A 27,956-nucleotide genomic window follows, 5' to 3' on the forward strand; every position below is an offset into this window, starting at 1 on the left:
AGACTGAGAGTGGATCACATGATGTTTGAGGTGTGTCATGTGACATGTTCAGTATTGTCACACATGTCTAGATTGTCCCTGATATCATAACTGCTCAAACACTGATGATTATATTTGAAGAATTATTCCTGATGGCAGCAAAGTTTGAATGGAGCTCTCTGTCTGTGCTGATTTGTCGCCCTCTGGAGGTCAAAGCACAAACTGCATGATGTCACTGTAACCACCACAGAGACAGGAAGTGTTTTTATGACTGAAACACTGAAATGATGCTAACGGCTGTCGTTAGGCTCACTGACAGCAGTGCTGATGTGTTCATGTCAAACACTGGCTCAGGTCAGACTCCTTCATCCTTCTCCAGCGTGAGGCCGCCCTCAGACCCACAGGAGCTCTGACCTTTGACCTCCTGACCCTAACCATTTTAGTCTTGTTGCATCTGCAAATCCATCCAAACTGTAGCCGAGCAAAAGAAGCTGGAAGTTGTTCTATGAATGATGTTGTTGAAGGAGCTTGGAAAGAAAAGCGTCTGGACTTCTTTAAGTTGCTTGAAGAGGGACATGGACGTCTTAACGCCCACTCACATCCTGGGACATTTGATCACAGGAAATCACATGATGGGGTGGGGCTAGATCTCACAATGGGTTCACCCAAAACCTTGGCTGATTGAGACCCACACCCGTTCTCACACCGTGGCTCGTGTGATTAGGTAGAGGATCAACAGGGGCTCCGTGTCCCTGAATTTAAACTGAATCTAAACACACCGTGCACGATGCCAAGTTAGATAATGGTTAAAAGAACAAGATAAGAATAAATAAAAAGATAAAATAAGGATAAGAAATAACTTAAAAAAATAAAATAAAAAGATAAATAACTGCAAATAAGTACAAATAAGTAACTGAAGACACGTGTGGTCTGCAGATGTCGATGTACATGGATGTACATGGAGTTTAATGTGCAAAATGAACTTAGTGTGCAAAGTGACCTGATGTGCAAACTGCAGTTTGAGGTCGGTCAGCTGTTCAGGAGTCTGATAGCAGTGGGGAAGATGGAGTTGTTGAGTCTGGATGTTCTACATTTCACACTTCTGAACCTTCGTCTCGAGGGCAGAGGTGTGTCTCTCCTCTGGACTCTGTGATGGTAGCTGCTCTGCAGAGAGGGCAGCGGGGTCCTGATGATCTTCTCCACAGTTGTTATCACTCTCTGCAGGCGTTTGCGGTTTGCAGTAGTGCTGCCGTACCATGCAGTGATGCAGCTGTCAGGCTGCTCTCCACAGTGCAGCTGTAGAACCTGCTGAGGATCTTGGCCAACATACCAAATTTCCTCAGCCTCCTCAGGAAATACAGCAGCTGCTGAGCCTTCTTGACCAGCTGTGTGAGTTTGAGTCCCTCACTGACTCAAACTCCTTCAGTGACACTTGCAGCCTTGCAGATTAGTTTGCTGATCCTGATGCATCTCTGGAGCTGATGCTGTCCCCCAGCAGACAACAACAACATAGATGCTCTCACTAGTCCACTTTACCCTCTAATCACATCTCTGACATCTGCAGGTTGCTCCATAGAGACTCTTGTGCAATGCCAGGTGTTTGTGTTTGTCTGTAGGTACACATTAGATATGACCATAGACGCACACACACAAGTGAACACAGCAGCACAGATGGTTTCCACCTGCTTCCCTCTTTCTTCACACAACTGTGAGGATGATGAAGAGGTTTCAGGACGAGGTGGTCAGCAAGCACAGGATAAAGCAGGGCCATGAAACTCTCTGGTGCAGCAGATGTTTAATCAGACTCAGCTTTAGGCTTCTTTTCCCACCTGGCAGCAAAGTAACAGCTTCACTAATGTGAACAGTCACAATGTTAAACGTTTCTATATCTTCATATATTTTTATCTGTTGATGCTGCAGAATAAAGTCTGTTAACAGAGTGCAGGATGTGTAGAGCAGGTCCAGCTCTCCCTTTACTGTGTCCACTTTCATCAGCCCCTGTGAAGTGACACAGAGTGCATGTGTGTCTGTCAGCTGTTGTTTGTTGTGAAGGATGGAACAAATGAACACACACTTTTAGAGAAATCTGAAAAAGCAACACGTGCTTGGGCTCCTTCTGTGCTCGTCTTCATTAATGCTGATCTTTCTTTCCTGTTTGTTCTTTGGCACAAGCTTCAGTCTTTTCTCCCAGGGCTCCTTCACACTTAGAAACACACCTACATTCATTTATACACAAACATCATGAAACAAAGGCTTTGTGAAAGAGGACACGAGATCCTCTCTGAACAGCACATTCATATCAAACACAGGACTGAACAGGATATACTGAGTCTGTGCTGTTTTCATTGTTACTTGCTGAGTATTTTTCCAGTGTTTGAAATGTGACTCAAGTCTGATTCTTCTACTGTGTGTGAACTCTAAGCAGCTGCATTAAACAGCTGCTTTTCAAACCAGGCTCAATCCTATGACTCTGTGAATGTAAACTTTTGTCACCTGCATGAATAACAATCCTTGATCTAGTCAGGACTGCAGTGCTCCTGTGATCCCAGCTTATAGATGGAGGCTAGCATGAGAGGCTCAGCAGCTAAAGCAGCACACCTGGGTCTCCCAGCCTATTAAAAGCAGCCCTTTGCTTCACCTGCTTCACTAAACATTATTATTATTATTTAAGCAGAGTGGTGTGATTGATGTAGGCATTGCTGTGTGACAGGAGGACTTTTCTTGAAACAGCTCGTGTGACGTGAGCTGACGTAAAAACAGTGATGTTAGCTTGATTCTCTTGGCTAAAACTATTTTAAAAAGAGGGTCAATCATGCAAATCTGCCAATAGAAGCCAAAGTTACAGCCCCTCAGAGTTTAAAGAGAAAAGGCCCGTTTCCAACACTCGGTTGTGCAAAGGGAAACAGGCCCACAGTGCCTGAGTGTGTGGGTAATTCTTCAAATAATATTCAAAAGCAAACATTTTTAAGCATGTAAATAAAATTCAATCATTTCTGCTCTTCAATACCTAAGAAATGAAAACTGGCAGATGGTCCCAAAATGTGAAACGCCTGGCTATCTGTGCATTTAGTGCTGCAAGTTTTCACTGTTTACCTTCAGAAGCATAAATCTGCACAGATAATGTTCATATGTGGATTCCTGGTTTTCTGCAGTTAATTGTGACCCAAAGCGTATTTTTAAAGTGGTTCCAGGCAATAAAGTCTAAAAATAAATACATCTACTTCCTTTTTCTGTGTTCCAGCCTCAGTGACTCTGACACAGTGCTGTAATATTTACACCTCTGATGAAAACAGAGTTTGTAGTTGCAGAGAAATACTCGACTCATTTTGGGCATTTACGAGCAGGAACCTCAGAAAGCCCCTCGCTGCTTCACTGGTTAAGAAGCAAAGCAAACATTAGTTCACAGTGATGTTAATTAAGGCCCAAAGTTTAGGAACGAACGTCAGCACTTCACTAATGAATGTAATGCTGATTCATGTGCTTGTTTTGTAATGTGCATGTTGTGCGTTGCTATTTCCCATATTCTTTGGCACTGATAGATGAAGAGTCTCAGGCAGGACCGAGGCTGCCAGCTGCTGACAGTGAGCAGGGAGAGAGCAGCAGAAGCTGGGCAAGAGCAGGGCACCTTCAGCCCCCTTCATCAGTCAGAAATCATTTGGGTGTCTGTGTGAAATGTCTGATTTTTAAAATCTTTTTGTAGACATATTTATTAAATGTTTAACAATTATATAGAAGAAAGACAATGTAAAGAACAAAACATGACAAAACCAAAATGAGTTGAAGTTATGAACTGTTTCTGAGAGACAAATAACACCAGGATCCTTTTTGTGTAGCTGACAGCTGGTAACTGTGCAGGGGCGGGTCTAGCAAAGTGTTGCCAGGGGGGCAGGTAGGGCATTAACAGGGAGAGGGGGGCACAAAGAAATACTTTTCTTTCTTATTCTCATTTAAAATGTCGAGCTTTTAATAAATAATTATCTGAATCTTACAACAAACGTTTTCATCTGATGTAAAATGTATAGAAATCCATTATTGTACATAGTCATTTTTTAGGGTCCCATCATAATTTCTTCAGAAGTAAGTACTGCATATGATGCCAGTGTTTCCCACATTTTCTAGATTCTGCACCAGTACTGTGTGTAAAATGCATCAAAAAGTCCGTTTGATTCTTTCTCAGCTGTCTTTCTGTCTCCTTTCACTTTTTAAAGGTTGCCATGTTAGAAAACATATTTTGCCCTGCCGTGCTGTTTATTGATGTGGCAAATGAAAGGTTTATGAAAACATATCTAAATCTGTCATCAGTAATCAGCAATGATCATGTCTCACCTCTAGTCTCTGTCTTAATGTCAGGTTTCCACCGTGTGTTGTAGATGTTCAGGAGGTTAACTCGACCAACAGTCTACTTCCTGTTTAGAATACCAGGACAGGGAGGATGGTGCAGGTTTAAGTTTATTAGACTGATGCATGTATACCAACAAGACAGCGTCCATCACTGTGACAACAGCGTTTGTTTTCATTCAAAGGCTTCATGGTTTTTCCTTTAATACCTGGGGGGCCGGTCTCCAGTCAAAATGCCCGGGACCATTTTTTGTCCCAGTCCAGCCCTGGTGTCAGATCTGCATGCAGTGTCAATGAGACGATCAACAACAGATCAGACAAAACACTCAGGCGGACACTCCTCTGTAGAAGGAAACATGGAAAGTGTGAGGTAATCAGTGCACAACATCACTTTGTATTTCAGGCTGTTTTTATATAGAACTTCAGCACCAATGTAAAAGTTCTGGTTTGAGGAAGATGAAGAACATTTTCAGGAAGGATGCCGTCTGCAAGCAGAGCTGCTTGAACCTCAGCGCTGAGGTCCAGACTACTTCCTGTGAAGCCACGTGATGTAAATCTGCTGCTGTAACTTCACAGTTTACTGAAGCTAAATGCAACGTTACCATATAATCTGTTTTCAACAAAGGTTTCACTCCGTCCGGTGTTGATGGAATGATTCAGGCCGTACTCGTCAGGCTTCCCGTCGACCACACGCATTTCAGTCACAAACCCCGTGACTGACAACAAGGGAAACAGCAGAAGAAAAGATGTGGAAAATACTGGATGATGATGATGGAGGATTAACCGCGGTGGCTAAACTGTTTCCTGTCTTTGTGGGCGTACTCACAGGGAAGTTTCCAGGCACGTCAGTCTTGGTGGCTAAAGTCTCCATTTTCCAACATGTATCGCTACAGGTGCAAAGACACAACATTAATCATCAGTGTAAATATTTTAATGCTGTCCAAACGGTGTTTGCTTTGTCTGTCCTCTCGCGCTCACAGAGGAAACGAGGACGCCACCTTCAACCCATCTTCAGTTGGCTCAACCATGGCCGGACTTCCTGTTGGCTTTGTGACAGCAAACCACTTGAAATGAGAGCAAACTGCAGTCAAGCACCACTTACAGCAACCTGTGGACACGCAAATGGAAAGCACTGAGAATCATACAGAAGCATAAGAGCTGTTTATGGTAACACGTGTGTGTGTGTGTGTGTGTGTGTGTGTGTGTGTGTGTGTGTGTGTGTGTGTGTGTGTGTGTGTGTGTGTGTGTGTGTGTGTGTGTGTGTGTGTGCACATGAATAACACACTGATGTATGTTAGTTTGATTTATGCCATATCTGAGAAAACAACTGCAGAATTTTACATCAAAGTTTCCAAAGCTGATGTTTTGTTGTTCACTCTGTTTTATATTCATATAGTTTGTTGTTTTTAAATCAGTGGACAAAATAAATATTATCACACAAAATCCAGGGTGAAACATAACCAAATAACCTAAATGGTGAAGTCATTATAGAAGTACATGTTGCAAAGGTCGGCCTCCTGTATAGACTGCTAAACTGTCTGGGGGGGCCCTGCCTGTCCTCGTTGGATAAGCTCCACCCCTTTTCCATAAGACGGAGACATTTGTATGAAAATAGATGGGCAGTAAAATAAAAAATATTATGGATGACTCTGTAAATCAAAGTCGGCCTGAGGCAGAAGCAGAAACCATGAGGAGCACAGCACCACTCCCAGAAGGGCACGAAGTGAAGCCATAGCTGCTGAAGAGTGAAGACGTGATGATGGAGGAGATCACAGATGAAGATCTGCTGCCTGCTGACTCTTTATATAGAAGAGTGAGACTATCTCCCCACCAGCAGCTGCACTTATACAAACCCCAGGTGCTGGGATGGCTTTGAACATGTGACATTTTCTGCAAACACATGGACAGTTTCATAAGCACAAAGATTATTCCTGCAGCGGCAGAATCGTATCCACTGTGTGAGAGGTGAACGTCAGACAGTTCTTAGAAAATGTAGTTTCTCTTTAAGCTTTTAACGTCTCTTTTACCCCCATTTGTCTAAAACTACTTGACAGCCCTTCATGTCAGAGGTTTATTACCTGTGCAGGATGGAGCACATGGTCTCAGTCAGGCTGGACACGATCACTCCTACAGGAAGTAAATGTGATTTTATTTCACCTGTGAAATGATGAAAAACAGCAGAATAGCTCACGCTAACAAACGGGTGTTGAAATGTTTCATTTTCTGCTGTTTCACAGGTCAAAAAGGGCGTCGAAGCAAACTGAAGCTGAGCTGCTGCTGCTGTTGTAGTGCAGCATCTGCTGTGTGCTTCATCAGAGAACCTTCTGTACACAGCAGACAGAGGCTGCTGCCACTGAAGTCCATCTGCTAGAGAGCTTTAAACACTGGTTATTGAAGTGGCTTTGATGATACTGATACACAGTCTTTGCTGCTGTCACAGGACAGGGATCCACCAGGGAGTAGTTGTCAGGATAAAGAGCCTTCGCTTCTCTAAATATAAACTGGATACTTGTAGGAAACTTTGGGAAGCAGCATTTTTCCTCATATCGTCTAAACTGAAGTTAGCTCAGGTGCTTCTTCCATACTTGCTCTGCAGAAAGCCAAAGAGTTTGGAGCTCTGCAAACATTTGCAGCACAGCTGGATGTTTGTAACTTTGGTCACCTCTGTATCATCCCTCAGATTCTTTCTGCACAGCTTTGAAACCACGACAGCACGAGTGATGCTGAGGAGACGTCCAGTTTAAACAGACCTTTATTCCTGGAACACAAACACATGAAGTGATGCTGTTAAAGAAGAACATTTAATCGCACTAATGAATCAAGCATCTGTTTGTCTGTCAGTCTGTCAACAGTTCCTCTGATCGACTTCAGACTTGGTGGGTATTTTGTTTTTGCAGCGGTCAAAGTCGATCAGCGTGTTGCTTTGTCTGCTGTAAATCTGCCTGTACAAAGGGAAACATGCATGTTTTAGATGCAAACTCACAACATGGCTGCATTTTTGTGATTATGTGTATTTTATATTGATTTATTCTATTATGTTTTGTATATGAATCTTTACAAGTGTGTCGATACAAAGGCTTGATTAAAACAAAGGTCTCAGCTGTGCTGTTAGGGATGCTCTCATATTTGTTTCAAATGTAATAAATCAAAGGATTTCAGGCTTTTCATCCTTTTTATTTGTTTGGTTCTAACAGCAGCTGGATAAAAACATGCAGGTGATGAATATAATTGTGTGATATTATGAGCATTGTGAATAAAGAAAGAGCAGAGATAGTAAAAAGGAAACAGGTGATGGACGTGAGATTTTCAGAACAAAAGCTCCTCAGTGAGACGATCACCTGGACACAAGGTCAGGCAGCTGGGACTCATCTAGAGAGCAAAATGGAAAAGTGATCTGTGCAGAACATCACTGTTGATTGCAGTTATTTACATCAGACTTCTTCTCTGAGATAAGAGCACCGTTTGTGGGAAAGATGACAGTATTTCCAGGCTGGATGCTGTTTGCAGGGAGAACTGAATGAAAGTCTCCTGCACCTCAGCGCTGAGGTCCACACCTGTGAACACAGATGAGGTCAATCTGCTGCAGCACGTAGAGCTTTACTGATCAGCAGGTTCAAAGGATTCAGCAGAGCGTAGAGTCAGAGCTAAATGCCACATCACCATAGAGTTTGTTAACAACAGCTTTCTTTGCCCTTTGTCTCGATGGACTGAATCAGGGATACTCGTCATACTTCACCTCAACCACGTCACTGAGAGACCCCAGCCTGACACAGCAGCAGAGATGATGAAAGCAGAAACAGCAAACAGATGCTTCAGTTGTGTTTCTCTCTGTGTGTGCGCTCACGCCCACTTGTGTGTGTGAACTTTCCACGTACCTCAGCTTGTTTCTCCAACATGAGCCATCAGGGCTGAAAAACATCACTAACACATGAATTCTTTCTCTTTTTGTTATCACCTGTGATCATGTGTCTCATGTTTCTGTCATTCACCAGTTCTTGTAGAGTTACGTGTAACTAGACTTCTGTGGGACGTAAATGATTGTTTTGTATGCAGATCTGTACAAAGGATGGAAACACTTGATTACAAAGGAGATCTCAGCTGTGTTGTTGTGGATGGACTTCAACGTATTTGTTAAAAAAGAGAATAAAGCAAAGTGTTTTAGCTGTTTGGGAGTTTTTGTTTGATTCCATTCAGTTTTATTTCTATGGAGTCAAATAATAAGAAAGGCTCTAGAACAGCCCTGAGTTTGTCCAGGTGACACTCCTCTGAAGAACAAAGACAAAGAGGAAGAAGGGGACTCGTTTTCAAGTCTTGTTTCTTTCAAAATAAAAGCTGAAATGTTTTGGAAGCATGATAATATTTCAGCCAGGATGCCGTCTCCAAGGAGACCTGCACCTCAGCGCTGAGCTCCACATCACGCCCTGTGAAAGCACAGATATAAATCTGCTGCAGTGAGAAGAACTTTACCCAACACAAGTGTAGAAGTAGACATTTGACTTTACCTACAACCTGTTAACAACAAAGCTTTCATTGCCTCTGCTGTTGATGTCATGTAGGACTAATCATACTTCACATCAGCCATGCACACGTCAGAGGATCTCCAGGCTTTCAGTAATAAAGCCAAGCAGATGATGTGAACATAGCAATAGTAAAACATGCATCATAATCAGCTGTATGTGTCGACTATGTGGCACCTCAGTCTTGTTGGCATGAAGAAAAGTTGTGTAACATGTAGCATAAGGGCTGCAAAGACATCATGTAGACAGCAGTCGTCTGTTAGTCGTAACGTATCTCCTGTTAAAGAGTTAAATGTGCGTTCTCCATCTCTGTCCTCTCACAGCTCGCCGTACACCAACTCCAGCTGTGGTAACCATGGCTGTGCCCATCAACACGCTGAAGCTGAGACGCCACCCGTCACTATGGCGACTCCAATAGGGTTACCTGTCAGCTGTGGACGCATGAAAGGAAAACAGCAGAAACACAGACATGTTTACTGGAACATTTCCTATTGACAGCTTTATGGAAAAGTGGGTTTAAACACTTTTCTATGTTTTATTTTGTTTATTTATGGATTTATTGTGAAAGGAATTTCAAAGGTTTAATTTGACCTTTCCCCTGTTTTTCATACAGACTGGAGACGAATGGATGGTGCTTTCTTTGTTTGTCTAAAGATAATGAATAAAACTCTACACACATCTTAAACCACCCTCCTTTCTATATATTTTGTTATATAAATGGAAAGTATATAAGACACAAACTGAGCTTATATGATACTAAGGACCCTGGAGGTCAGTCCACCTTTATAATTCAGCACAGCCTGGAGTCTTGGTCTTTTCTTGGATGTTGGTTCCCTTTGTTTCCATCCTCTGTTAAGATGTTTCAGTAATGTTGAGGTCTGGGGAGGCCAATCCATGGCTGACGTCCTGTGATGCTGCATTAGCAGTTTGTTCATAGTGAAAAATGAAGCCACTGCCAATCAGACATTTGCACAGTGGATCAACTTCTGATGGTACTGTCCTGAATTCCACACCTATAATATGTTTGCACGTACTGATGAATATGTGCAGCTGATTTTCAGTCCAGTTCCTGTGTGACAGACGCCAGTCTTTCTGCCTGTGTCCTTCCTTAACAATAGAGCCATCCTTCCACTGAGACTGTTTCTGATGAGGCTTCACTGAGCAGTAGATGGATCCCTCAGCTCATCTAATCGTCCTATTTCTAACACATGACTGTCAGAAACTGTTAATCTGCTGCAGCTCTTTAACTCCTCCACTTCTTTTTTTGTAATCTCTTAGTTTCCTCATCTTTTAAGGTGGCACTGCACACCAGATCCAAAGTCAACATGCTGTTATATGATGGAGTTGAACCTGTAATGGAGTTTGATTTAAACCAATCAGCAATTAAGTGAATGATGATGAGCAAAGATGGTGGAGGTGGTGGATGAAGACCCGGACAGCTGTGGTTGGCTCCTCGTATAGAGCAGAGTGAGGTTGTGTTTGCACATTATTATAAAACCATGTTCACCATATATTTTAGCTGCAGACAATAACATGATTTCTTTGCTGTGGTGATTTTATTCCACTTTGGTAAAATGGAAAACCATCATTTCTTGCTGTAATTCACACATTATTCCAAGAGCCTCAACACGAGCCTTGTAGTCCGACCATATATAGACAAATCAATAGTTGTGTTTGTAACAGCTCACGAACATGAATCGTTCCACATTACTTTGAAATCATTGCAAACTAAACTGGAATAAATGAGTGTTTATATATAGTTTTGTCTCAGCTGTTCATACACAGTGTTTCAGTTCTTATCAGAGTCCCACCGTCTCACTGTGGTGAACCTTTAGCTCTGTTGTAAGCGTGTTGTTAGACCAGGTTTCCCTCATTTAAAAATAATCTCTCATTAGAAATGGACATGATGTCTAAGACATAGAAATGCTTATTATGGGTTCACTTGATGTCACTGAAAAGATGCACATGGGTAACGTGCAGGCCGTCCAGCTCCGAGGTTTATCTCCTCACCTCGAGTCTGCGACACTCTCTCCGTGTCCTCTCAGATAAGGGCGCGCACATTTCTGCACGATCTTCTAAATTACAAAGAGCGATTCACAAAACAGAAGCTCACAAAACACTCATCACAAACCAAAAATGGCTCCACTGAGCGTCAAACTGTCACCAGAATTTACTGATAATCTAAAGACTCACAGAACTCATTTTGTCTCATTGTGTCTTAGTTTGAGACATAAGTGCATGATCATAATACTGTGTAGTTAGATGAGACAGAGCTGATGCTTGCTCTTAATTATCCTCTTCATGTTTCCCGAGCCTCAGCAGTGGAAGCTACCATGGATAGAAAGACTATGACTCATCTTAAATCTCAAATCTTTGTCTCCAAAGAGCTGCTGATGTGTCCGATATGATCCACAAGCTTAAACTAGGATTAGAAGTGTGTGCAGTGATGTGTGTGAAACCTCTGAGGACTCACACGTGTGTGCTTCAGCCCACACACACATATGAAGCACTGCGACCTCACACAGAAGTGTTTTACACATCCAGCCTGAATCCTGATCATTTCTACAGTTTATTAAGTTCAGCTTCACCTGAACATCAGTGATGAAGCTGCTCTGACTCCATCACAGCTCACAGCTGTTGGAATGAGTCAAACAATGAAGAAGGTTCAGAAACAGCTGATGATTTTACAGAAACATGATGCAAACATGAGAATGGACACATGATTTTTTATTAACAGACACTGTTTATGTTTCACTGTGCATGACGTCATCAACACTGACACCAGGGGGCGCTCATCACCAGCCTGAGGAACTGTGATAAGGGAGGGAGACGCAGTGTTGTGTGTACTGCAGTCGGACAGAAGGAAAAACTTCCTCCTGAAAACATTTTCATCCTTCCCAAAAGTGTTTGAGTCAAATGTTACAAATATATAAATACAATAAAACACAGGGTCTTACATAAAATTAGTGATGCAGTTGTGCACTGAGCACCTTTCCAATGTTCCTTCCTCAGATGAGTCCAGCTGCTGAACACATTAACATCTGTATGTAAATGTAGCCGAGAACCAACCTGAGCACTGCTGGGAAAATACAAAGGCAACCATCAAAGTGCTGTATTATCTTATTTATTCTGAATGTTGACTTAGATCCACACCACGATTTATGAAACTATAGAACTAAAATAACAACAATCGTCTGCTTCTTTAAAATTTCTTTCATTACATCAAACCAGTGAAAACTGAGAAAAACAAAGAGCTGTTAGCATGTTCAGACCAACTTTGAGACAGAGACTGTAAAGTTCTGCACTTTAAATCCTGCCTGTGTTCCTGCAAATGATTCACACTGAAAGTATCTTAGTTTAGTATTGAGTGAGCCACAAAGCAGCCTGATAGCTTTAAAACAGGAAAAGTAAATGAAATTGACAGTTTCAGTGTAGCTGGATCTATTATTGGGGGGTCATGACCCCCGTAACCCTGCCTGGTCCTGAGGTCAAATCCACCATCTTTGTTTCAGAGCTTCATGTTCTCCCGTGTTTGTGTGCGTCCTCTCCGGTACTCCGGCTTCCTCCCACAGTCCAAACACATGCAGTTAGTGGGGTCAGGTTAGCTGTGAGTGGTTGTGTCTCTGTGTTATTCCACCTTAATCAATGACTTCCTGTTAGCATGAAGTGCTTCTGTAGGACTGATGTCATTTTCATGGTTGGATCATTTAAATGAAGCTGGACTCAGATGCAGTAAATAAGCTGATTGATCATTAATGAATAAAGCTGGTCAAACACATCACGTGGACACATGTGATTGTGTGTTGTAGTATTGATCCCAATGCTGGTATCAGTCCTGGATCAATAACACTGGATGGATGCGTTCAGCATGGAGCCCCTGAGCTGTGTTACAGACAAACATGGAAACTGACAGGTCTGTGTCATTCACAGTCTGTAACACTTCTAAACAACAGAGGCTGACCCAAGTGCCTCAGAGCCAGGCACGCTCACATCACAGCTCTCTAAATAAGCCAGTTTCAAAATAAGAGCTGAAAGCTGTGTTTGCTTGTGTTAGCTTATTATTGTGGAGACTAACATTCAGTGATCATGTGTTCAGACTCATAATGATTACTCTCAGAAATCCTGATCTTTGTATTTACTGTGTGTTGGATCAATAACTGAGATTCATGGTATCACACAGCTGTGCTGCTGCTGATGTCAGCACATCTGGAACAATACGAGGTATCTGCTACCAGACTGAGCAGGACGTGAGACCTGTGGACTGTTTAAAGCTGTCCCTCCACAGCTCACTCAGACCTGATCCACACCTCAGTGATATTCTCTGACTTCCTCACACTCAAAAAAATCAACTAGGGCATGTGTTTGATTAACAAAGTAGTAATATGTTTACATCACATGAAGAAATCATTTTTATGCTCATTAAATGATTCATTCTTTTTTGTTGAATATAAATCAAAGAAAACTTTGATGAGTTAAATTCGTTCATGGCAATCCAATGAGAATGAGGTCCATCAAACCAACGGCTCTGATAGCGTCATGTATTGCGCATGCTCCACGCCCACCGGATGCGGAAAGGTCCGTTGAGAAGTTAACGAGCGCACGTGGAGTTACTTCTTTGGCATACCTGATAGTGAGGTAAGTAATATTTCTTGATATATTTATTTAGGTTAGTGGAGTGAGAGATAAATACTATTACCGTATTTTCACGACCATAAGGCGCACTTAAAAGTCTTAGATTTTCTTCAAATAGTGCGGCGCGCCCTATAGCGCAGTGCGCCCTATGTGTTGTAAGGAGAACGTAGTAGAGAACACCATGAGAACGTTAAAGGGTGAAGTGTGGGCGTTGATCGTATATACCAGGACAATCGCACATACCTGTATAAAAGAACAGGTATGTGCATTATGCAAGACATCGTTGTTTTAACAACCCTGAAAATGGCAGAGACACGCTTACGAAGCACAGTTTAAACTGAAGGCCATCAGCTACGCGGAGGAACATGGAAATCGAGCAGCGGCGAGAGAATTTAAGATTAACGAATCGATGGTTCGCAAATGGAGGAAGCTAGAAAACAAGCTCCGGCAGGTCAAGAAAACGCAGCTGAGTTTCCGCGGAAATAAGGCGAGGTGGCCCGAGTTGGAGGAAAGACTCGAGCGGTGGATCATCGAGCAAAGAGCGAGCGGGAGAAGCGTTTCGACGGTCACCATTCGGCTAAAAGCAGTTTCACTTTCACTTTTTATGAAACGGTGCCATTTTTCCATCCGGACCAGGACTACGGTAGCGCAGCAACTTCCAGCGGATTATAAGGAAAAGCTGGCCATCTTCCGCTCCTACTGCAGCAAACACATCGGCGACAAACACATCCAGCCCAGCCACATCACAAACATGGACGAGGTCCCGCTCACTTTTGACATCCCGGTGAGTCACACTGTGGAGAAGCAGGGGACCAGCACGGTAGCGATACGCACAACGGGGCACGAAAAGTCTTCTTTTACTGTTGTGCTTGGCTGCCATGCTAATGGACAGAAACTGCTGCCTATGGTGATTTTTAAGAGAAAGACTTTGCCTAAAGAGAAGTTTCCAGCAGGAATCATCATTAAGGCAAATGAAAAGGGCTGGATGGATGAGGAAATGATGAAAGAGTGGCTGAGGGAGGTGTATGTAAGGAGACCAGGTGGTTTTTTCCACGCATCACCATCGCTGTTGATCTGTGACTCTATGCATCTCACAGCCGATGTGAAAAAACTAGTGAAACAAATGAACTGTGAGCTTGCTGTCATTCCGGGAGGCCTGACAAAGGAACTCCAACCGCTGGACATCGGTGTGAACCGCCCGTTCAAAGTAAGGCTGCGAGCGGCCTGGGAGCGATGGATGACCGATGGAGACCAGTTTCACTAAGAGTGGAAGGCAGCGCCGGGCGAGTTACGCCACAATTTGCCAATGGATTGTAGATGCTTGGGCTAACATGTCTGCTGGCTCTGTTGTTCGAGCTTTCGCAAAAGCCGGCATCGTTTCCGAGGAGCCGCACGGCACGGAAAGTGACTCTGACGGTGAAGACAGTGAACCTGGCATGTTTGATGGAGATTTAGCGCAGCTGTTCAATTCAGACACAGAGGATGAGGACTTCGATGGGTTTGATTGATGATAAAAATGTGAGTACCAAACTCAGTTTTGCTCCTGCTTTATTTTTAAATATGCACACTTGTATGCTTGTGTGTTGTTGATGATGACGATTACCGGCAATAGAAATGTGAGTAAGGTACTGAACTCAGGTTTGCTCCTGCTTTATTTTTAAATACGCATACGGTACTTGTATGCGCCCTATGATCCAGTGCGCCTTATGTGTGTGTTAAATACAGTAATGGCACACATAACTGAGACTGCGCCTTTTAGTACAGTGCGCCTTATGGTCGTGAAAATACGGTAGTTAAAATTTTTTACCTGTGTAGTGTGGAGGTTTAGAGGAGTTTTATATATAGCAGGGAGGTTGTAGACCCAAGCATTTTTCAAATGTAAGTCGGTGAATTTAATGTTTTTTTAAAAACTTAACCGGAGTCGCTAATTGTTGCAACAGAGCAAAAACTGATGAGGTTATTTTGGTAAGTTCGTTTTTTTTTTTGTTTCTGTCGACTTTGAATGAGGTGTGTTTCATGGTTATCTGCGTTGGTAGGACTGTTTTTCTTCTCTGGAGTTAGCTAACTTTGAAGAGCGGGAAAGCCGCGTAGAGCCGTTACGTCTTCGCATATAGCTCCGTGAATGACAGGTTACTTTCTGCTTAACCGGAGTTGGTGATTGTTGGTAGTAGTGGTAAGACTGACCGACATGGTTTTGGTGATTTTATGAGTGTTTTATGATGCTCTATCTAAAATTCCTGTTTTTGTCAGTGGAGTTTAGTCGCGGGCAACCGCATTAACTGGATTGATGAAAGGTTTAATTCAACTAAACCAGCGTTTAGGGGAGTTAATAACAAGGAGTAAGATAAAATCTGTCACAATAATTGCATGTGCATTTTCTTTTTTTGTAATATATTCACTTAGTTTTCGAATTCAGAATGATTTAGGTGGATAATTGTTCGGGTTATAGTTTCTCTGGTGCTCTGCATTAAGGCTGACTAACGGTGCGTTCACACCGAACGCGATAGACGCCCCTAGCTGATCGCGTGCACATTTGCACCTCGAAGCGCGTCCAGCATGAACTGGTCGAGCTTTATATGCAATTTTCACGCGTATGAAGAAGAGATCTGGGAGGAAGTAGTGCCAGACGGTATGTTATTAAAATGGCAGCTGTCAATCTAGCGTTTGAAGAAAGAGTCTCCCTTCTCTATTTGCTGTGGAGAGCAGAGCAGTGCCTAAAGGACGTCCTCACCGTACCTGGGTCCATCAGGTCTTCCACAAGCATGAGCAGTTTGGTGAGTTTCACCACTTGCTCCAGAAGCTCCGTCTGGATGACGGCCGCTTTCAGCTGTACCACCTTCTGTCCCTTGCCGAGTTTGAGAAGCTGCTGTCCCGCAGATTTTACCAGCTGGAGCGGTAGACGTGATAAGCGCGAATGCACAAAATGCACCACACAAACTGCAGCGCGTATTTTACTTCGCGCTTCAAAGGCGTCAGTCGTGTGAAGTAGGCAGAAAAGCGTTTTCTCAATGCAAATCTGCTTCCGAAGTTTAGCTGGACCTCCAGTCACGCTTCATCGTGCTCCTCCATTGACTTTACATGTAAACCTGAAGCTCTGGTCGCGTCTATCGCGTTCGGTGTGTACGCACCGTAACAGTCTTCACATTTCACAGTATGTAGATATTAACACAAATTTGTCAGAGTAATAACTTTGTTTTAATTAATTTCTCTCCCCAGAAATACATCACAAAATAAAGCCACATTCCCATGCTCTGAGATTCTTATGCACCTCCTCAACAATACATGGTAAGTTCATGTTTGCCTTATTATTATTATGTTATTTATTTTTTTTGGATGATGCAGAAGTTTAATCTCCTTGACGTTTTCTAATGCATATTTCATTTTTTATCAGTGACGTGTATGTGGCAGTGCAAGCATTGTGTTACCAGAGAGAGCAGCAGGTACAAATTACTTCAACATTATAAACTACATCATCATTACGGAATAGGTCAACATTATCTGTGCATATATGTTAATTGTCCGTGCACATTTAAGACTTGGAGTGGACTGAACACTCATGTCTATAAAGCTCATTCATCTCAGTTTACACAGACAGCTTCAAGTTCAGTAACTTTTAAATGTGAGTTATGTGACTGCAGTGACGTCTTCTCTGAGAGAGATTTTTTTGTCCATATTGGAACACATCTGCGAAGTAACGAGACAGTTAGTTGTGTGTTTCTTGGTTGCCCTTTCAAGACAAATATTTACAATACATTTTATACACACAAGAGGAAGCATCATCCACACACACTTAAAGATTTTAAAGACAGGGTAGTTACACGTGTGGACCCAGTTCAAGTGATAGAGTCCTCTGATAACGTAAGGGCTAGCTGTTCTGAAGATGTATCCTATGGTGAATTTGAAAGTGAGTCAGTGACAGAATGTGATAATAGTGCTGTTGAAAATCAGCCCGAACTAATTGAACGGAAATTAGCAGTAATATTGTTGAAATTGGAACACATATTTCATGTTCCAGCAAAAGGATTAGATGAGTTCTTAGAGGAGTTAGTTTTTCTGTTGAGTTCAGCTAGTGTACCTCTGACAAAGCGTACAATTAGAGAAATTTTTAAGAGCCTTAACCTCCATATTAGTCAGGCTGTTATTGAAGAGCTTGCAAATTCTGTATGTGTTTCTAACCCTGTGGCTAAAATATTGCCACTCCTTATAAAAGAAAACTATACTACATACAAAATTTTAGGGTTGTAGAGCCTGTTGAGTATTTTTTATCGATAGACCAAAGGAAGTCATTTCAGTACAAACGCTATATAAGAACCAGTCTATTTACCATGTGGCCTTTTGGACTCTTCCAAACTAAGTATTCCTTTTTCAAACTGCTGCCTAAAAGCTAAATATTGTCATTATGGATTCCCTTTTTTCTTAGGATGACACAATACATGCAAGACGAGCATGCATCCTGAAGTCCTTGTGTGTCTACCTGAATGAAGACCATGAGAAACTTGTGAAGGAATATACGGTCAGTTACATTCACAAGTTGTTCTGTGTTATGTAATTTGCTCCAGGAGTTATGGGTAATTTCAATATATGAAATGGTAAAATGTGACACCACGTGTGAATAAAAGATATTGCAATTGGTCCTTGTTTTGTTTCATGTCAAATTTCTGAGGTGTGAAACCAGAGACATAGAATTTAGTAAATATATCAGCATATTCACGCTGATTGCTGAATTCCTTTATTTTTTTCATATCTAGACTCAAACAAATGTATTATTGTATTTTACGTCACAGAACACTGAGGCCAACACTGAAGCCATGGAACAAACTGTGATGGGAGTGTATGTCATACATCAGGAGGGTGCGGAGCCTGGAGATGACCCAGAGAACATCGGTGTCCTGATTGAAGGCGTGGAGGTTCTCACTGGTTTGAGGAGCATTGCAATTGCTTGTGCTCTGTTATTTGGACTGATATACTGTCTGAACCTAAGCTACCCACCGGAGCTCAAATGCACTTTTGAAGTCTTGCAAAAGATTATCATGAAGCTGGATGGACAGAGGTTGTCATCCAAGGCACAGTTTCTAAAAAACAAGCTAATGGGGTGAATGAGCTTGAAACAGACTCAGGCAAGCCAGATATTTTTTTTTCAAGGTTTTTGCAATGCAAATATGTGTTTACTGTTTTAAAGTTTAAAATTGTAAGTTATAAAATGTTCATATAAACTATGTGGTTTGCTCTGCGGCTATTATACAAAGATTGTTTGTTCATAACTTAAAGTCTTATACAGTTTAAGTGTAAACACTGATTTTTGCCAGATGGCAATTGTTACAAAGGCAAATGCACACTGGTTTTCACAAATTGTTTGAGTGGAGCAGTTATACTCAAAATTGAATGTTTTCTCCACACGTTAAATAGCATAAAGTCACTATTAATGGATACAGCCTGATTAAATGGAGGACTAATGTATGCAAGCAACATAGTAATGTTGTAATATTATAGTAATGTTGAATGTTATGTCTGAGCTTTAAATTGTGTTAAAATTCATATTGTTGTTTGCAATGCATATTTTACTACATTTTACGAAAGTTGCTTTGGGGATAATATTTTTTGTCTGCAAACTATTCAACAGACTTATTTCATTTTTATTATTAGGGTTATTTTATTGTATTTTTTCTTTCAGTCAGCATGTCTTGATCTGGAAGTTCTGTGGTCTTAGTATGAGATGGTTAAAGGGGAGAAAGCTAGGCTGAACTGGGATCCTGCCAACTGTTTTAAGAATGTTCAAGCAAAATAAAAGAGATGGTTTTGCAAGTTATCATTTATGTATGTTTCATTAATTTAATTAAAAGTAATGTTTACATAAGCAATACAAACACTAACTGAAACATGATTGGTGTAAGTACTACAGACATAAATTACATTTGTTCATTCAACAAGATTAACATTGGTGTAACAAACAAATATTTTACTAGTTCATGTAACAAGACTGACTTTTGATGTGCCAAAGTGTTTAAACAATATAACATGAATTTAAATTAATTAGACTAACTTGGTACAAACATGTTAACTGAATAAAAATCAAATTAACTGAATGTTAATGTTTAAATTATGTTACACTTACAAACATATTTAGTGTTGAAACAACACAATCAAGATGGATTGATATAACATGATTTGTTTAGATGGAATATAGGTGGCAAGATGAAATTAAGTTCATCCAATGAATTATTTTTTTGAGTGCAGTAGAGACAGAAACCATTCAGATCTGGGACCATCAGCTGACTGATGATGTCACACAGACTGTGTTTTTCAGGAACAGTGATTCTGATGTGAGCCTGCTAGCTGACAGCAGACCTGATGAAAGCACATGTTCACATCTGTGAGGACAGACTGGACTCTTTGACTGCACCTTGGTTCTCCTCAGAGGTCTGTACAGGAGCATGTCCACCCCCACTGAAGATCTCAGTCACTGTGAAACATAGAAAGCTGCTTGTGTGGCCTCTGCCTCACATGTAGATACAGCTACAGGTTTCTCTGTCAGTCAGACTGAAACAGTGTCCTGATGCTGCATCATTCAGCTCTGTGCCCCAGTCAGCATCACTGGGAGCTACCAGTGTTTCTGCCCTTTTCCTGTAACACTACACTCAGCACAGGCTCAGCTGGTATCCAGTGTTGGACTTTGGCTTCAGCTGCTGTGATAGATCCTCTAACATAGATCAGCTCTGCTACATGTTGTTAGATAAGTGCAGCTGCTGTCATGTCCTGATGTTTCTCTGGCTCAGCAGCTTCTCCATCAGAGGTTCACATGGAGCTGATCCAGTATCTCCAGTAACGGTGTTCTGTGCCTCACTGGTTCATCCTTCTGTCTGTGTGACGTCAGTCAGATGTTGAAGTTAAACTCTGTAATCTTCACTGTGTCACAGAGTTCAGTGAGTCCCGTTATTCACAGTATCAATCAGATCATCAGAGAACAGCTGATCAGCAATCAGTGGTGCCAACAGCGCCTCCTGTGGTGAGAGGATGCAATAATGCAATGTAGCATTTTTCCACTCAACACTTGCAGTCATGGAAACTGTCTGTTGGATCTGTGTGACGTTGCTTTCTTGGTTAGAGTTCCTCACAAACGTCCAGATGATTCTTCTAATGAGGCGTCGACCATGTTTGCAGCTCTTTGGAAGAAAACGTCGCCCTTTGCCATCCTTACTTTTCTTTGACTTCTTCAAATGCAGCTGAACTCCAGCTGGTATTTTCTTGGACTTTGCAGCTGTTTCTGGTCATCAGTTCATTCCTGCAAACCTCTGAAGCTGAACAACAATGATGCTGCATTGCTGGCTGATCCCAAAAGGTTGATTCTGTTCATCTGGACGTTTTCAGAAACGTTTGCTCACTGATCAGGTGACTTCTTCAGTCTCAGCTGACTGCAGCTTTACAAGCTTACAAACAGCACATTTGCACAATGACTGAAAGCAGCAGCACCTGATATATATGATACTAATATAATACAGATACATATATAATCCATACTAATGATGAAGGAACTGAGCTCACAGTCCATTGTTCATTCAGTGAACTACTCAGTTTATTTTGGGCCTCAGAAATGCTCACTCTGTTTGTACATCACTGTCAGCAATAGACTCATTCTGCTGTGTGGACAGGAACACATGTGACATCACTTCCTGTTTGTTTGTGACTGAAGAGGAAGAAGTTTACAAGGAATCATTTAGAAGAGTTTCAAACATCAACTGATTGAATCCATGAATCTGAAAACGTGTTTGTGAGTGAAAGAGACAGACATGTACAGACTGAACTATCTGTTCAACAGTCAGAGTGTTTCTGTAACAGGAGACACTCTTTACACTCCACTCAGCACAGGGACACTGAGTCACCAAAACCAAACCAAAACCCAGGATAAAGAGTTTGAGTGAATGTGGTGTTGAAGGTGTGGAGGTGGATCAGAGTGTCAGAGGAGACTCTGTAGAAGGACAGAGTGCCAGCAGGACAGTCCACATACACTGCTGCTCTGTTAGAGACAGAGGAGGAGGAGGAGGAGATGGATGTTTTTATTCTATTGTGCCAGACATAACCAGGACCATCATCAGAGCAGATCAGACTCCAGGACTGATCATTCCATCCAAACACACAGTCATCACTGTGTCCTTTCCTTCTGATGCTTCTGTAACTCACTGATATATAAACGTGTCCTCTCCACTCGACCTCCCAGTAACAGCGACCAGTCAGACCATTTCTACACAGCAGCTGATAAACATCATCAAATCTGTCTGGATGATCAGGATATGACTGAACCTCCTCCACACGTGTCACCTTCCTGTTGTTGTCAGACAGTTGGAGCTCTGTGTTCACTGTGTTTGTGTCGATTGTGAGTTGACAGGAATCTGATGGAGAGAACAAACACAATCCAGCTGCAGTTATTGATCCATCATCTGTTCATTGATTGACACTTTGATGATGACTCCTGACATGATGAAGATGGTTGAATGTGTGCTGCTTTGTTTTCATGAATCCCATTAAAAACACACTTACACTTCCTCAGACCTGGTCTCAACCATCGGACTCCAGCAGGCTCCACCCTGAAAGGAGGAGGGGGGTCAGAGCAGCACAGTCAGCATGCACACATGGACATTACATGGCTCTCACACACACACTGTTACACACTGAGCTCAAAGCTCGGCTCCACTGTTTTATTCAAAGAAATCTACATTTATTTATCAGCACATTTAAAAACAGCTTGAGCCAAAGTGCTGCACAGAGTAGAGAGAAAATAGGAAACATACACAGTAATGACTATAAAGACTGGTCAGGATTGAAAGCTACAGAGTACAAATGTGTTTCCAACCGGCTTTTAAAAATGTCCAGTGTTGGTGACGACCTGATGTGAAGGGCGACTGTTCCAGAGTTTGGCTGCAGCCATCGATAAAGCTCACCTCTGTTTTTACGTCTAGTTCTGGTCAGAAGCTGCTTATCTGCAGACCTGAGGGCTCCACTTGGATTCTTTTGTTAAAGAGAGATAAGATGGAGCCAATCCATTCACAGATTTAAAGACAACCAGATCTGGAAGTGGATTCTACCACGTACTGGTAACCAGTGGAAAAAGCTGGAAAAAGCTGGTGATGGGTCGTCTAGCACAGACCCACCGCTGGAACCAGACAATTGATGAGGGAGAGAACTGTGACAGCGCCGTTCCTTCACTTGACCTCAGTCGCTCTCGTCTGCTCCCTCGTAACACTGCTCTTTATTGAGCTTACATGAATATGCACAAGTTCATTATGACGTCTTACACAGGTATGAACAAAGAGTACCAGTCTGTGCATAGTGTGTGTGTGTGTGTGTCTGTGCATAGTGTGTGTGTGTGTGTGTCTGTGTGTGTGTGTGTGTGTGTGTGTTCGTTCCAGATGTGACCCTGTAACCCCAAAGCTGGTGCTAAGAGTCCAGCGGTCCCCCTAACAAAGGGCTCTTACAAACCTTTGCCATTTCCCAGCATGCAAGGCTCTCGTGGATGCAGGCACACCATTCAGTGCTGACGAGTATGTTGATGTCATTTTGAGGCTACAGGAGGAATTTGATCACAGATTTGCTGACTTCAAGACACACAGAGCCACCTTTCACATTTTTGCAGACCCCTTCTCCTTTGATGTGCAAGATGCCCCTTCTGTGCTTCAAATGGAGCTCATTGAGCTGCAGTGCAACTCTGAACTCAAAGCAAAGTTCAGGGAGGTGAGTGGAAAAGCAGACAAGCTTGGACAATTTTTGAGAGGATTGAGCCCTAGTTTCCCTCGGCTTTCCCGAATGTTCAAGTGGACCATGTGCCTTTTTGGTAGCACATACTTGTGCCAAAAGCTCTTCTCCACTTTGAACTTCAATAAGTCCAAGTACAGGTCCAGACTTACGGATGATCATCTTCAAGACATACTGAGGGCCGCAACTGCTTCCTCCCTCAGGCCAAATCTGGCTCGGCTATGCGAGAGGAAACGCTGCCAGGTCTCTAGCAGCAAGGAGTAGGCAAGAGAAGCCATGTTCAGAAGAACAGTTCATTTTCTACAGTGTTCCATTCATGTTCATAAGAAGGTTATAGAACTGTTAATACAGACATTTCAATCTAAATACAGCAGATATAGAAGACTGAAAGATACACACAAGTTCACTGACTAAAAATATCTTATTATTGTTTTATTTATGTATTACTGATTGATTTATTTTCTTATTAATTCTTAATTTGTTTATTCATTTTTAATATTTTGTGTTAAAAAATAAAAAAAGAGATTTGAGAAGATTGGAATTTTTTAACCATGCCTTTCTTGTGGAAAACCTAATGCGGCCCAGCCTCACCCAGACTCTGCCTGCAGCGGCCCCCAGCTAAATTGAGTTTGAGACCCCTGTCCTACACCATAAATCAGTAAGAGAGGGTACGACCTCTCTCATGGCCCCAAGTGGTGTGTGCATGCCAGAGCACTCTGGAAGGCACACAGAGTCTTTACAGACTACTCAGGATCAAACCTCTATCATCATGCAATCGATTATACAACTCTAAGCATATATGAGTAAATATTTCTAAGCATAAATGACAATCAACAATATAAACCTTACAGCTGGTTTTAATAACAGAATTTATTTGTTTCTCAAACGAGAAAGAGCTATCGAGAAACACTCCTAAATCTTTAGTTCTGAACTTTTCCAGTGGGCCAAGGTCAACATTATTAGATAATGCTAATTCTTTTCCCTTACATTATAACAATGTGAGGAGTTAATGCTAAGTAGGCTGCTTTTAGAGGCTTATTCTAATTAGGGCTGAATAATTATTAGTAGCTAATGCTAATACCGTTTTCTCTTTCCTTGTAACAATATGAGCAGCTAATGCTAATTTGATGTGAATTAGCATTATATTAGTGAGGAGTTAATGTTAAGTAGGCTACCATTAGCAGCGAAAGCTAATTTGAGGTGAATAAGCATTAGTAGCTTATGCTAATACCCTTTTATCTTGTGTTATAATGATGTGACACTTTTCTCTGCTAAGGATTTGTGTGACCATGATGGAAACTCTGATAAGCTAATGCTGCTAAGCTAATGCTGTTTATGGGCCCTGTTAGAATCAATATTTCATTCTCATTCTGTTGTTTGACAACAATAACAGAAAAATGTGCACTTGAGAACAAATTTATTGTGAATTCAGCTGTGAATGTACAGTTTGTCATTATTTAAGCTTCCATTTCCAAATGTTAGCTGACACTTTATTAGGTACACTGGTATCTATATCAGGTACACCTGTGACCTAAATGTTCCTGCAAACAGACTCCTTGGAGACCCCTACATAAATATCCATGAACTATCCAGCTAGACTAGTGTGTCTGTCCCTGAAAATATTCCTGCAGGAAGTGAGTGAAAGACACAGGAAATGTTTCCAGCTCTTCCTCCTCTATCAGACATTCTTCATACCTGAGAGTGTCCAGTCTCCAGCCTGGATCCTTCAGTCCAGCCGACAGCTGCTTCATTCCTGAGTCACCTGGATGATTGTAGCTCAGGTCCAGCTCTCTCAGATGGGAGGGGTTGGAGCTCAGAGCTGAGGCCAGAGAAGTACAGCCTTCCTCTGTGATCAGACAGACTGACAGACTGCAGACACACAAAACAACAATCTATCTGTCAACAGTTGTTTTCTCTTTGTCACAATAACATCTATCCGTCCATTGTAACTTTAGGGCGATCGTGGCTCAAGAGTTGGGAGTTCGCCTTGTAATCGGAAGGTTGCCGGTTCGAGCCCCAGCTTGGACAGTCTCGGTCGTTGTGTCCTTGGGCAAGACACTTCACCCGTTGCCTACTGGTGGTGGTCAGAGGGCCCGGTGACGCCAGTGTCCGGCAGCCTCGCCTCTGTCAGTGCGCCCCAGGGTGGCTGTGGCTACAATGTAGCTGCCATCACCAGTGTGTGAATGTGTGTGTGAATGGGTGGATGACTGGATATGTAAAGCGCTTTGGGGTCCTTAGGGACTAGTAAGGCGCTATATAAATACAGGCCATTTACCATTTACCATTTATTTATAAGTGACAATACCCAACAGACAACAACAGTCATCTGAAGCTGTTTAACAGTGTAAGGTAACCGCCTCCACTGTGAGCAGCACTTGGTGATGGTGGGAAGAAGAACTCCCTTTGACACAAAGATCCTCCCAGTGAAAACAGGCTCCAGGAGGAGCATCTACCATGACTGGTTGCAGGGTGAGGGGAAAGAGAAGAGATGAGCTCAGAGAGACAAGAACAAAACAGAGAGACAAAAGTTAAGGACATGCAGTAGTGACATATAAAAGCATCAGGAGTCAAAAGAGGGGAGAAGAAAGCAGAGCATCATGGGAAGTCCACCAACAGCCTATAGCCTATAGCAGCATAACTAAGGGATGGTTCAGGGTCACCTGATCCAGCTCGAACTATAAGCTTTATCAAAAAGGAAAGTTTGAAGCTGATCTTCAAAGTAGAGAGGGTGTCTGTCTCCTGAACTCAAACTGGGAGCTGCTTCCACACCCAGTCCAACATAGCCAGGCTTTCTTTGCTGCTTTGACAAAACCTCAAATCCCAGTCAGAGATGATGAGCATCATCACAGTGATGATCATTTCTCTGTAACCCAGGCTTCCTGCTTCAGGATCTGTGCACGCTCACAGAACAAGGAGACCTTTCACTAAATGGATGGACTGAGCTCAGCCTACAGATGAACTGGTGCCAGAGATCATAAAGAACATCAAACAGTCAAATTCAACACTTTAATGGAAATATGAGATTGATGCTGCAGACAATCATGAACCTGCTGAATTCATGAACATCAAGAATGCAGCGAGTGGTAAAATAAAGATTTGACCTCAGTGTGCTCAGTGTTCCTGTCTATTCCTAACATATTCCTAACATGATAGCTGCACTTTAGAGCTCTAAAACTGGAACTGACACATGTTTAAACTCTACATGTTACTCAGTACATTCAGTTCTGACACTCGCCCACAGTCCAACAAAGGAAACATGGAGATCACATCAGTTTGTCACCAAAGTCTAATTATTAGGGCAACTTAACCTGTTATAATCTCGTTAACTCATTAACTGATTAACGTCAGCAATTATTTTAATCACAGTTTTTAAAATCATGATTATTGTGAAAGTGCTCACTGGCTCTGAATATAACAGCCATGGGTCACAGGAGGGATGTTGATCAGTGCTGGCTTGAAATGGGCGTCATTATGCGTCTCAGCCAATGGGAGCATTGAGGGTGGGCCTAATACTACTGCAGCGCTCAGATGACCCAGGACAGAGAGAAAGGGGCGGGGACAGAAACATGGAGACAGGTACAGAGCTTTGACATGTTCATTTTAAACTGTTCCAGGAGGCAGTGTTGATACAACTAAAGTTATCTGTTGTTGAAGAAGTCGGTCTGAGGAACGTTCTTAGGATCAACAAATGACGGCATGTATGAGCCTCAAGACGCAGCATCACAAGAAGAACACATGAGCTGTAGAAAAAGGAGAGACTACGAAAGCCACGGCGTTACAACATGAACCAGCTGTTGGTCTCTCTGGAGACTACTGGGCGTGGCTGGGTAACCATGGTTACCTGGGAGTTACAGAAACGTGCAGAACATGTGATTCATGTTGCACAGCAGTGGGACATTTGAAATAAAGTCAGCACACTCAGTACAGATAGTGCATCAAATATGATGCTGCTGCCAGACGTCTGCCTTTGAACACGTCCCTGCATCGCGCACAACACCAAGGTTGCCATGGCAATCACAGCTGACAGGGACAAAGTGCACAGCTGGAAGCCTGCAGGTATATTTAACATGATGTATTTCTCAGTGTCCTGTCGGTGTGTGAGAGACAAACAGCCTCTGTATGTGTGTGTAAATACAGCATGAATATGTAGAGGACATGTTTGTGGATATAAGTAAATGAAAGCTCTGCGTCATTTGAATCTTTGACTCTTGTTTCTGTTGCAGGTCTGTGACTGAACTTCTGGGAGGAGAAACGTTGGTTTCATGCTCTGTGATTCTGTGTTTTGTCATCTCTCTCAGGTGATGGAGAGCTCAGATGATGACCCCTGCCTACGTGGCCACTTCAACTGTGAGAGACAGAATGTGAAAAAAAAATCCATGAATCCACATGGTAGGATTTGTAAAGAATTTATTGGTAAATCAGGGTGGAAAATAAGTATTTGGTCAATAACAAAAATACAACTCAATACTTTGTAACATAACCTTTGTTGGCAATAACAGAGGTCAAACGTTTACTATAGGTCTTTACCAGGTTTGCACACACAGTAGCTGGTATTTTGGCCCATTCCTCCATGCAGATCTTCTCGAGAGCAGTGATGTTTTGGGGCTGTCGCCGTGCAACACGGACTTTCAACTCCCGCCACAGATTTTCTATGGGGTTGAGGTCTGGAGACTGGCTAGGCCACTCCAGGACTTTCAAATGCTTCTTACGGAGCCACTCCTTTGTTGCCCGGGCGGTGTGTTTTGG

General features: G+C 42.3%; 1 protein-coding gene and 1 long non-coding RNA gene across 2 annotated transcripts; one reads left to right on the forward strand and one right to left on the reverse strand.

Moving 5' to 3' along the window:
• Positions 1–13,068: 13,068 nt before the first annotated feature.
• Positions 13,069–19,272, forward strand: LOC112434510 (uncharacterized). Its single transcript, XM_024802049.2, has 5 exons — positions 13,069–13,469; positions 16,683–16,751; positions 16,858–16,906; positions 17,887–17,979; positions 18,251–19,272. The coding sequence occupies exons 1-5, from the start codon at positions 13,330–13,332 to the stop codon at positions 18,560–18,562; spliced, it is 663 nt and encodes a 220-aa protein (XP_024657817.2). The 5' UTR covers positions 13,069–13,329; the 3' UTR covers positions 18,563–19,272.
• LOC143418278 (uncharacterized) lies at positions 19,270–25,063 on the reverse strand. The gene is made up of 3 exons (XR_013098206.1): positions 24,906–25,063; positions 21,999–22,045; positions 19,270–21,850 (listed from the first exon to the last, which is right to left on the reverse strand). It is a non-coding gene; the product is annotated as an uncharacterized LOC143418278 (long non-coding RNA).
• Between the last annotated feature and the right edge of the window lie 2,893 nt (positions 25,064–27,956).

Source organism: Maylandia zebra, linkage group LG4 (genome assembly GCF_041146795.1).
Source record: "Maylandia zebra isolate NMK-2024a linkage group LG4, Mzebra_GT3a, whole genome shotgun sequence".
NCBI lineage: Eukaryota > Metazoa > Chordata > Actinopteri > Cichliformes > Cichlidae > Maylandia > Maylandia zebra.